Below are 12,339 nucleotides of genomic sequence, written 5' to 3'. Positions count from 1 at the left end.
AAGATTGACAGATCATTTTAAGAAAATGGAAAAAAAGAATATATAATCCAATGTTACTGAGGAAAAAAATGCAATAAATTGTACCTTGATTCACAGAAATAGATGGCCCCACCAATTTGAAAACAGACCAAGTGACCGAGAACTCAGCCACTGTGTCTTGGAACAAGGCCTGGGCACCGGTGGAACAAAACATCCTCAGCTATACATCTGCTGATGGAGAAACCAGAGAGGTACCCATTGGGAAGGATAACACCAAGACTACCTTGACAAACCTGAAACCAGGCATGGAATATGTTCTCCACATCTGGGCAGTGAAGGGAAGCCAGCAGAGCAAGAGGTCAAGCACAAAAACTATGACAGGTAACTTGAATAGAATGGTGGGAGTGGATTACTGCATTTCTTCACCTATAAAAATATTCTGCAGGGGATCTGAATAACAAGCTGAATGAAATGATGTCCTTTGAATGTCTATGGAGATTCTTAGTCATCCAGGCAATGATTATCCCAAAGGTGCTTTTTTAAGAGGCAAGTGGGTTCTTTTTGGATTTTCTTTGAAGATGTTTCACTTTTCTTTCTTTCTTTTTAACAAATTTTATTCAGTTTTTCACATTAAAAACAAAAATCTCTTTTTAGTGGACAACGTATTTCCGGGTCATCACCTTTACATACAAATATGACAGCAATTATACATTCATATATGCATACTTAATTCTATTATTACCTTTTCCATTCCAAATTTTCAGTAAGGAGAGAAACAAACACATTAATTCTAGCCTCTTTCATTAATCTCAGTTGAAGTACCTTTTTGTTTCATTTCAATTATTTCAAATATAATCCTTTAATATTTATTTTAAAAATAAAGATAAACAATATGTGTTTGCCTAATAATAATAATAATAACAATAATAACAATAACAACAACAACAATAATAATAATAATAATAATAATAATAATAATAATAATAATAATAATAATAATAATAATAATAATAATAAACATTACCAATGTCTCTCCTTGCTTTTAATATCTATATTAACTTATTAATTTATTTGGTTCTTTAGTCTGTCATATTCTCTTTCCATTACACATTCTTTTAATAAATTCTAGATTAATACAAATTTTAACACTAAAAAAACAAACAAGTATAGGTTTCCCCCCTTTTACTGTTCTGAGTGTGACACCTCAATGATTAAAATATATCTTTATTTCCTCATCTTGATTCCCAATAAACCATTATTTTTAAGAAGTTACAATAATAATCATTACATCTTTTCATTTGGATTCCGCAGTATATTTTCCCCGCTTGATTTTTAATAAGAGTTATCAGTATCTATATTACCCTATTTTCTAAATATTTTTAATTGCAGAAATATTCTTATTACCCCTTGTCACCCTGCAGAATCCCCTTTTCAATTCATCAACCATTATCTCTGAAAAAAACAATTTCTTTTCAACATTTTACTATTTCCGTATTTCTTTATTTCATGCACCTGTTTCTTACTGCTTCTCCTCCCCCTCTTTTCCCCATATCTTTTCTCATTCCAGTTTATATCCCTCTCTTTCTTAATATCTTCCTTTCCCCTTTTCTGCTGGGTCTTTCTGCCTTTCCTGACTTCACAGGTATTCCCCCTTTTGATTGCCTTCTTAAATTTCAACTTTTTAACCTTCCTTCTTTCCCCACTTCTTTGTAGTGTTCTTTGTGTTAATTGTCTATTTAAAATGTCTTCTCCTTGAATCGACTCCTCCTCCTCTGAAGTTCTTTCTTCTTGTTCTTCAATCGCCATTTCCATTTTTTCTAACACAGAGAAAAGTGATTTGCCTCTTTCCTGTCATAATTCTCTCATATTTTTAAGTTCCAGTTTTAATTCCCGAAGAGATATCATCATTACACACTCTTGTATTTTATGATCGTTAAAGTCCACAAAAAAAAAAAAAAAAAAACACACCACTTTTACTTTCCTTCTTTCTTCTTTCAATTTTCTAAAGTTCTCAGTTATTCCAGCCCAGGGTCTATACCAAAAACATCGATCAATCCCACAGTCAGTCTTTCCTTGCTTTTTCCTTTATTCTGGTTCTGCTTTCACTTTCTAAGATTCTTACTTTGTTTCAACATTTCTTTAATGTTATATCCACACAAGTTCATTCAGAAACAGGAAGCTTTCCCTTTTGTTTGAGCTCAAGTTTTTGTCAAAAGGTGGCACTCTACATTATACAAAGTCTTCACCTTTTCCCCCTATTTTTTTATTTAGGGTTTTTTGAACCTCAATATTCCAGCACAGTCCAGTCTCCAATTTGTAAACTTTATTATTATTATTTTTTGACAATCTTAAGTCCAGCTTTATTTTATGCCTGTTTATTCCCAAAATATTTTAGTCCAATTTAGTTAAATCTTTAGTTCCGGCTTCTTCCTTTCCCGGTGCGAAGCCCCGCTTAGCTGTTAAAAATATTTTCTTTTTCTTCCCCTGTCCCTTTGTAATTTCGCCGCTCACTTTTCTTTTCTTAAAAATTCCATGTTACCTTAATCCCGGGGTACTTTTGTTTAGTTGTATTGCCCAGTTGTCCCGGTTCAGATGTTATCCACCTCTTTCTTCCCTCCTGCACAAATCTTAATCCAGCTGAGTCCTCCTCTTCGGGGTGGCCATTTTAAACCACCGCTGCAGTCGTCTTCGGGGGAAAAAAGACCAAGCCCAGGGGGGAGATGCGGCTCCCCTCAACCTGGCTTGCGGCTTCCCTTTACTCCGCCACCCCTCCAAGGCAGCTTCAGCCCCTAATCGTAATAATCGGGGCTCTCCAACGAAAGAGCACGGACCATAGCCATAGAGAGTCGCGATCTACGGTCCGTCAGCGAGGAGGCTCCGCCTTCTTCCAAAGATGTTTCACTTTTCATCCAAGAAGTTTCTTCAGAGAGAAGTGAAATGTCTTCAAAGAAAAACCAGAAAGTCCACTTACCTCTTGAAAAAGCACCTTTGAAAATGACAGTGATGTAAATCATACTGATACCAGAGCTGATGAGTTCTATACTATTTTCCTTATGTATTCCAGTACAAATTGTGCTATATATTTTCCAGCTACAGTTGCATGAACAGAGCTGCTTTGGAAATGCTAGGGACAAACCTAGCATATATACAGAGTCCTGCAGCACCCTCTGTTGTATTCTATAAGTATTCCTTTCTCCCTGTTATTGGGATTAAATAGGGAGCAAAATCATAAATATCCAATTAGGTTCTGCTATCTTTGCTACATGTTCAAGAAAGGATAGGAGCGGAAATGTATTATTTGAAAGCTTGTAGACAATGGTAGTACAATTGAAATAAAAGATTCCTTGGTAGATTTGTGTCATAGATCTCCAGCCTTTCAGCTTCACTATTTTGGGACATTAGAAAGTTTCTTACAGAACTGTGCTCTTTTTCCTTTGATATATCATTGCCTCTTTTCCTTTATGTCCCTCCAAAGACATTTATTCAAGAGATCTTTGATTCAGCCCCTTATAGTGCAAACTTACTGTAAATTATATATCACTCTATTTCCTGAAATTCTTAAATAACATGCATAGAATTGAGGACTACAATATTTTACAGGGTGATAGAGCTGGTTGGTCATTCTTCAATATAAAAAGGGACATGCCAGTATACATAGAATATGTATCCTAATATGTACTCTAAACCAGGGGTGTCAAACTGGCAGCCCATGGGCCGGATTCGTTATGTGCAGGCCAAACCCACCCCAGTTCCACGAATGGGAAAAACATGATGGCAATATGACACAGCAAGTTTGACACCCATGCTCTAAAACAGTGGTCACCAACCAGTAGGCTGTGGCCCACTGGTGGGCCATGAGAAAATTTTGGTGGGCCGCAGAGAAATCTCACCTCCAGAGCACCCCCCCCCAAAGCAATTAATCCAGCCTGCGCAGAAACACAAGGCTGCACCGCCCACATGGTCCGCAGGAACCCTCCCCCACTCTCTCCTTACCCAGCAAACTTGCCTGCTAAATTGCTACTTTTCCAACCATCAGCTGTGGGATTTAGATAAGCTAGGAAGCAGGAAATAGTTGGATTTCTTGCTTTCTAGCTAGTCTTTAGATCTTCGGCTCAGTACAGCCTAACCTCCCTTAGGACTGAAGGTTCTGTTATTCAGTGCATATTGGCAAGCAAATTTTATGTGACAGACTGAGCTAGCTGATGGCAGATGGATAGATCACTAAATGATTCTGTGAGCAACTCAATCTGCCTGCCTGCTTTGCCTGATTTTGGGTAAAAGTTGTTCTTTTTTTAATAAAAAAATCAATATTTACATGCATGGCGTGTTGTAAGTTAATTTTGTGAGTTTGCTTGCAAGCAAATTTTATATGATAGACTGAGCTAGCCAATGGCAGATAGATAGATCTCTGAATGAATCTGTGATTCTGTGAACAACTCAATCTGCCTGCCTGCTTTGCCTGATTTTGGGTAAAAGTTGCTCTTTTTTAATAAAAAATTCAATATTTATATAAATATTTATAATATTTACATACAAGCCATGCCCAGCCAGTCACATGACCACCAAGTGACACCCACAAATTAGGCCACACTCACAGAACTGGTTGGTGGTCCTTGGGATCTAAAATTATGAGTTTGGTGGTCCTTGAGGTCCAAAAGGTTGGCGACCCCTGTACTAAACCCTTCTATCTTGGATGAAAGAAAAAAGAAATAACTGGCTTCCCAGATATTACTGATGGCTCTCAGTACCTCCTTGGTATGTGCATAAATTTTCTCTTCAATTACAGATTCTGGGATTGATTCTTTTCTAGCTTCTCTGTTTCTTAGCACACATCCAAATAGCTTTATTAATATGCTACCTTCCAGTCCCTACATTGGAAGAAAAAGATGCCAATATAAATTGTGTAGATGACTCAGCCTTATCCTGCCTCAGCAAGAAGGCCCTTGAATGGTGCCGCCTGTATAGTTTCAATGTGGGACAAATTAAGACAGTGATTTGTGAGACGAGTTGCTAGGAAATTTTAGAGCTGAAAAACTATTCTGGAAATGTCCTTGTTGTCCAGAAAACTACATGGACATGTACTCTCCAAAAGGCAATCTTTTCACCATACCACAATTTGCTTCTTCTGAGACAAACCAAGGCAGCAGTGACAAAGTACATCAAGGTATGCACAGACAATGTAACTGTGGACAAGTGCATCAGAGTCCATAGGAATTGTAAATCCGGATGACTGCTGAGGTACGGATGCTTCTGAGAGCCCGGGATTCTGCCTTTAAAGCAGGGGACACTGACAAATACAAAGAGGCCAGGGCAAACCTTTGAAGAGGCATTAAGATGGCAAAACAAAAATTCAAACAAAAGGTGGAGAACCATCAAGCAGACAACAACCCGAAGGAACTGTGGGAGGGACTGCAGCACCTAACTAACTAATTATAAGGGCAGCACAAGGAAAACGGTTAATGCTGATGCCTCGTTGGTAGAGGAGCTGAACACTTTCTTTGTATGCTATGAGGTGAAAACACCTGACCTTGCTGTAACCCCTGCCTGCCGGCCTTCTAATTCCAAGCCACTCACTGTGAATGAACATCAAGTGAGAGTGGTATTGAAGGCCGTGAACCCCAGTAAAGCTGCAGGTCCAGATGGGGTGCTGAGGATTGTGGTAAAGACTTGTGCCGACCAATTAGCAGAGGTCCTGATGAGGATCTTCAACATCTCCTTGCAAACGGCCAGTGTTCCATCATGCTTGAAAGCAGCCACTATTATCCCAGTCCCGAAGAAAACAGCAATTAACTGCCTGAATGACTGCAGACCTGTTGCACTAATGTCTGTAGTGATGAAGTGCTTCAACACCAGTGGTGGGTTTCCAAATTTTTCCCTACCAGTTCTATGTGCGTGCGTGCTTCTATGTGCATGCAGGGCTCAAATACTGACCTCTGTCAAGGCTGGATAGCTGCCTGAAGTGTTTTTAAGCTCAGCTGGGGTGCAGCAATAGCGCGAATCAGCTGAGCTTCATGTGCACGTGCACGGTACAATTATGGAGCTCTGTCAACCTGGTGAGCTGCCTGGAGTGTTTTTAAGCTCAGATGAGGTGCAGCAATCCACTCTGCCATGCAAAGCAGCTGAGCTAAAAGACAAGGAAATATATGAGAGGTAATGGTGGGTGCGAGTGGGTGGGGCCAACCAAAGGTGATATTTGCCAGTTCTCTGAATCAGTCAAAATTTTCACTACTGGTATGCCAGAACTGGTCTGAACCGTCCGAATATCACCTCTGTTCAACACCTTAGGTCATGCCTCCCACCGTATTTTGACCAATATCAGTTTGCCTACAGGGGGAATAGGTCGACAGACAACACCACAGCTACAGCCTTACATTCTGTAGCGAGCCATCTTGAGAAACCTGGAAACTATGTCAATATGCTTTTCATAGACTATAGCTCGGCCTTCAATACCATTCTGCTGAGCATCCTTATCGAAAACCTGACTGACTTGAAGTTTCCCTCTTCCATCTGCGACTGGATTAAAAACTTTCTGATGGACCGGCCACAAACAGTGAGGGCTGCGTCATTCATATCTACCTCCCTGAAGCTTAGTACTGCCTCTCCCCAGGGCTGTGTGCTCAATCCCTACCTGTACTCATTGTATACACATGATTGTGTATCTTTCAACCCATCCACTGTGATCATCAAGTTCGTAGGTGATACCACCATATTGGGCCTTATTACAGGTGAAGACGAATCAGCATACAGGGGGGAGATTCAGAAATTATCCACATGGTGCTCAGAAAACAACTTGCAACTGAAGACAAAGGAGATGGTGCTAGATTTCTGGAAGAAGAGAGAGGAACCTGTCTGACTCCAAAATGAAGGGGGGCTGTGTGGAGAGAGTCTCTTCCTTTAAATTCCTGGAAGTCTATCTCAGCGAAGATCTCACCTGGAAAAACAACATGATCCAAGTGGCCAGGAAGGCCCAACAGAGACTCTATTTCCTCAGGGTCTTGCACAAAAACAAGGTGGAACAACAACTGATGACCTCCTTTTACAGGTCCACAATAGAAAGCATCCTCATCATGCTATGATATTCCGGCTTGACAGCCACAGATAGAAAGACATTACAGAGGGTGGTGAGCACAGCACAAAACATTATGGGCTGTCCCCTGGTAACACTAGGTGAAATTGCTAGGGCTCGGTGCCTTAGAAGAGTGAGGAAAGTCCTCAGGGATGACTCACACTTTGGTCAGCACTTCTTTACCCTCCTACCATTGGGAAGGAGATATAGAAGCATAGCCAGTCATACAAACAGGCTGAAGAACAGTTTTTATCCATGGGCTGTCAGACTCCTGAATGTGAAATAACATCACAACTACGTAGCACAGGGGCCGGTGCAATGTGCAACATGTTCACCTTGGTGCAATAGGACTGTGTGTTTGTTAATATGATTTATTGGGTTAGGGATTTTTTGTTTTCACTGTGAGTTGTATTGTGTTGGGGGGGTGCACTAAGGGAGGCTCAGTCAATCTCATTGTACACATGTTGTGCTCTGACAATAAAGGTTTGAAATAAGTATTTTAAAAGGAAGAGTAATTGTAGAACAATATAACTGTTCAGGGAAAAGAGGAAGATACATAAAACAAAGAGGAATTTGTTCACCTCCTCTTTACAAAAAGGCAACATAGAATATGCATATAATTTCTTTGAGTTCTCATAATAGCTTTCTGAGTGTTTTCATGCTGGTCACTGGTTTGTCTAGATATTGATCCACCAAAGAATATCCGTGTATCAGATGTGACGCAGTCCAGTGGAGTAGTCACTTGGGTGCCCCCAGATGCTCAAATCAGTGGCTATCTTCTCACCTATCAACATCCAGCTGGCACTAGTAAGGTAAGCCTGACAAATGCACCATATGGGAAATTGGTCAACCCAGCTATTAGGACATGGCAGACTTGCTTAGATCATTTCAGTCAACAGTCACAACAACACATCTAGATTTGCCATAAATTAAGCCTGATTCTAATGTCTTTTTTTGTTTTCTTTTGTACATATGTTTTTATGGCACCTTGTTCTATAATTCTAGGCAGCTCATACTAAAACCTAAAGAATATGCAACTTAACCTGGTACAATTTGTTTAAATAAACAAAACACATCATGTGGCCTTAAGACTTGATAAAATAATATGATTATTTCATTTTTTTTGTAAAAGTTTTTTTATTTTTTAAAGACAAACACTAACACAACACAAACATAAAACCATCTTCCAAAATACAGCTGGTTGGTACATTTCTTTCGTGCAATGTCACAATATCAACAGTCTTCCCCTTCCAAACATACATTCATAATACATAAGTCAACTATATATATTATATTGTATTATTATTGTATCATTATTAGACTCCACTATAAATTTACATAGTTCTTATTGAGCGAATCTAAGTTTTAACAAATCTGGGAACATTCAATTCATTTCATTATGTTCAATTATATAATATCATTACATCATATTATCTTACATATTATACTATTCCTTTTTATAACATCATTTACTTCTCTATTTTCTTATCTAACCATTGATAAAATAAATACCAAATTTTATAATATTCTTGATCTTCTTGCTCTCTAATTGCTAATGTCAATTTACTCATTTCTGCACAATATGATTATTTCAATAGTTATTCACAATTAGAACTATTCTAATTACTTCAAAATAAAAACAAATAACTATTCTATTTACTTCAAAATAAAAACAAATTATAGGGCAGGAAAATAATATAGACGATGAAAAATGAATTCAGGCATTGGCATTCTTACAATAGCAACCAAGTAATGGCTTATAGAAACTAAGCTACAATTATCAGCAAATGATGCATTATGAAAAGGCCCAGCACATTGGAAAACACAACTTTTCTTCCTGTGCTGGGCACTAATGCAAGAATGAGCAGCAAGTTGGATTTTTATGTCAGCTGCAAAAATCTGCAAGGAGGATGTTACATACAAGGTATATGACTACAAGGAGACTGTAAGTTCTTGTTCCATATTAGGCATTGGCTAGTCCCCTTCTCTCAACCCTAGGAAGCAAGCAAGTGACTTCTGAAAACCTTGCCAGGAAAACTGCAGGTATTAATTCAGTCAATCTCCAGGAGTCAAAAACTGACTTGAAGGCACAGATGTCAGGTTCAAACTCAGAGGCAACATAGTGAACTCCAATCAAGTTCAATCCTTTACTTATTTACACTTAATGGACAGAATCTTGCCAAACTAAATAACCTTCTAACCTACTAGGTATATCCTGTGAGATTCTAGGGTGTGGCTGTCTTGAATCTGTTCCCCACTCCCCATCCAGCTTGGGACTGTGCAGTCTCTTAATCCAGGCATCTCTCTGGGGAAACTCTGCTAACCCTGCCACCATTGCTCCTGCAGGTGTACATTCCATCGCACAGACATGCATATGCTGCCAGGCTCTCTCTCTGCAGAAATTCATGCTGTATCTGTGGAGGATGCTGATATCCCTGATACAGAAAAAAGTGTAGGTGTGGCACAGAAAGGCTGAAAATGGTTGTTGCCATGCCTTCATGGTTATCTGTCATTTTATTCATTCATTTATTTCTATCCTGCCCTCATTATTTTTATAAATACTGTAACTCAAGGTGGCAAACCTATTTGTAGTAGAGGGAGGCCCGGAGCTCTGGAACTTCAGCTGAAGGAGGAAGAGTTGGGGAAAGGTTTTTGGTGAAAAGACTTTTGGTGAGAGAGTTGGCTGGAATCCTGAAAGGTGAGGTGGGAGGGGAACATTTATTTCAGACAAGGTTAGAAATTAAGGAATTAGAATTTTTAGTTAAAATAGCCTTGAAGCTTCTAGTGAGGGAGGAAGAGGCGGGGAAAGAAGAAACGGAGGCTCTGTCACGTTTTGGTGGAAAGACTTTTGGTGAGAGAGTTGGCTGGAATTCTGAAAGGGGAGATGAGACTGCAGAGGCGAGTGGACCCAGACAAGTGGGTGAGCGAGTGACCAGAAGGGGCACCAGATATGACAGAGGTGAACTGACCAAGATGAGTGGGCAAGCCAGTGAATCACCAGAAGGCAGAGGCAAGCTGACTCAGACAAATGAGCAGGCCAGCGATCAGAGGGGCACCAGGCACCCCAGTGGACAGTGGAAGTGACCTGAGCTGGACGAGTGGAGGTGCCTGGGCAAGAGATCAGAGTAGACTGATGTCCAGAACAATATATACCTGGCGAGTGACTGTGTAGCGGGAAGAGCCTGGGTACTTGTAGAAAGGGAGGGGGGTAGATGAATCAGGACTCTAGCAGCACTTTTGGAGGTGGTGCTACATATCCAACACTCCTCCCTCTCCTATTTTTCCCAGAACAACAATCCTGTGAAGTGAGTTGAGCTGAGAGACAGCTATTGGCTCAACATTGCCTGGCTGTCTTTCATGACTAAGACAGGACTAGAACTCACAACCTCTGGCTTTCTAGGTGCCTTAGCCACTAGATCAAACCGTCATGAAGCATGAGGAGAAGTTTTTGCCTTATATTCAGTGTTCAATGTTATGCTGCAGGCACACAATGTTTTATTACACTATCAAAAAGGCACCTAAAAATATAAAAGTAAATGAGACAAGCAACAGTGATAAAAACTATGCATTCAAAAATGCAGCAGGGAGCTAAAACCCTAAAGATTGATAGGCTTTGCAAAATGGTTGAGGAGCATTTGTGATTCAGGAAATAAAAAAAGTCCCCTGTGTAAATGAGAATATCAATGCATCCTATTCTATTCACATACTGTCTGCATTTTAATGTTTCACATAGTTAAAGTACAGCATGCATTTTTGTCACCTGCTGTCTTCAGTGATGTTAACCAGTCATGTAAGTTCCTATTCATCACTGAGCTTTGAGGGAAAGCAGCACATAGGAATGGAGTGTTGGTGAAATATAATTTCAGTCTCTTTCTTCTTTGTGGCAGGAAGTGCAACTTGGAGCAAATGTTCAAAAGTTTGTTCTAGAAAACTTGAGTCGTGGTACTAAGTACACCATATACATCACAGCTTTTAAGGGAGACCGCAGGAGTCGAACAGTGACTGCCACGTTTTCTACAAGTAAGCCTTGAGAACTCTCGTACTGTAATATTTTGGTGCTATCTATGTACCTTGTCCTTAAAAGAAGAACGAACTTGGAATGAAATTGAACTGGGATGAGTTTGGTCTGGAAGAACTTATAGTAAAAGATGGTTTGGAAATGGAATGTTAGTACGAAAATTATGCAACTGAAAACCACAATAACAAAAATAATACTTATATTTTTATCCCCCAGTATTTCATTATATCATAACAAATACAAAAAGACCTTTAGCCTTAGAATAAACTAAGCAATGTTTGCATTTTCATTTTGTAAGTTAGAACTCCTGTTTCTCACGTGGGGATATTATTGATCTAATAAACTAGCCTGAAAACAGTCCAAAATTGATAAAAGAAATAATCATCAAATTTGAAAAGCAGTAGCTATTCAGAAATAGGATGAAGGTTGGTAGTTTAAAAAATGTCAGCATTTGGAGATTTCTATAGATTTGATAGTAATTCCAAGTGCCATATTCCTATTGTTCAGTTTTAATTTTATGAAATGTAAGTGTGGCTACTGTCCCTAAATTGGTAAATAATGATTCAAGATAATCGTGAGGTATATATATATATATTTAATAGATTAAATAAAGAGCATATAGTAAATGGTCAATGGTCAGAAAAAAGTATTTTAATTTCTTCATATTTGTTGAGGTAATTCCCCGTTAGGAGAATGAGCACATGCAGGGAGACGTAGTGAGAGTAGGGAAGAATAACACACACACAGCACACAGATACACTGTACAGTAAATGTAGGTTTTTACTTCCAATAAACGTTTAAGCACAGTCCAAACAAGCAGTCCAAGTCATTCACAGGTAAGGCAGTCAGTGTTCCGTTCAGGGATAATCCAAATATCAAAGTCCAGTATCAAAAAACAGTTCAGTAACAGACTTACATCAACGATCAGTAACAGTCATTAGGAGGAACGGCAATACTCTCCAACAGAAGGAAACAGAGACTCACTAAGACTCAAACACACACTCCAGAAACACCAGAACAGGAACTAAACAACCCAGGTTTCTGGCTCCATCTTATGGCCATTTGATGAACCACACCCAATTACACTTTTAGCATTCCCTTAAAGAGACAGTATTAAAATGTCTATTCTGGTTTATATATTTTCCAACCCAACTATTAGGTGACTTACATTCCTAACAATATTTATACTTTGAAAGTATAAACACATGAGAAACACATGACATGTGTTGAGGTATTCCCTGTTAGGAGAATGAGTGCACTCAGGGAAACATAGTGA

General features: G+C 39.1%; 1 protein-coding gene across 1 annotated transcript in view; it reads left to right on the top strand.

The window, feature by feature from the left end:
* The window catches only part of TNN (tenascin N), a 36,447-nt gene that overhangs the window by 15,123 nt on the left and 8,985 nt on the right, over window positions 1-12,339 (top strand). Inside the window, exons 7-9 of the mRNA XM_087960910.1 lie at window positions 97-360; window positions 7,727-7,857; window positions 10,933-11,065. Coding sequence (XP_087817036.1) covers window positions 97-360; window positions 7,727-7,857; window positions 10,933-11,065 — 528 coding nt within the window. The remainder of the gene's footprint in view (window positions 1-96; window positions 361-7,726; window positions 7,858-10,932; window positions 11,066-12,339) is intronic.

The sequence above is a fragment of the Notechis scutatus genome, chromosome 3 (assembly GCF_049901735.1).
Source record: "Notechis scutatus isolate UNSWTSFEM ecotype Mainland chromosome 3, rNotScu1.2, whole genome shotgun sequence".
In the NCBI taxonomy this organism is placed as follows: domain Eukaryota; kingdom Metazoa; phylum Chordata; class Lepidosauria; order Squamata; family Elapidae; genus Notechis; species Notechis scutatus.
This window is presented reverse-complemented; position numbering and strand designations above follow the sequence as displayed.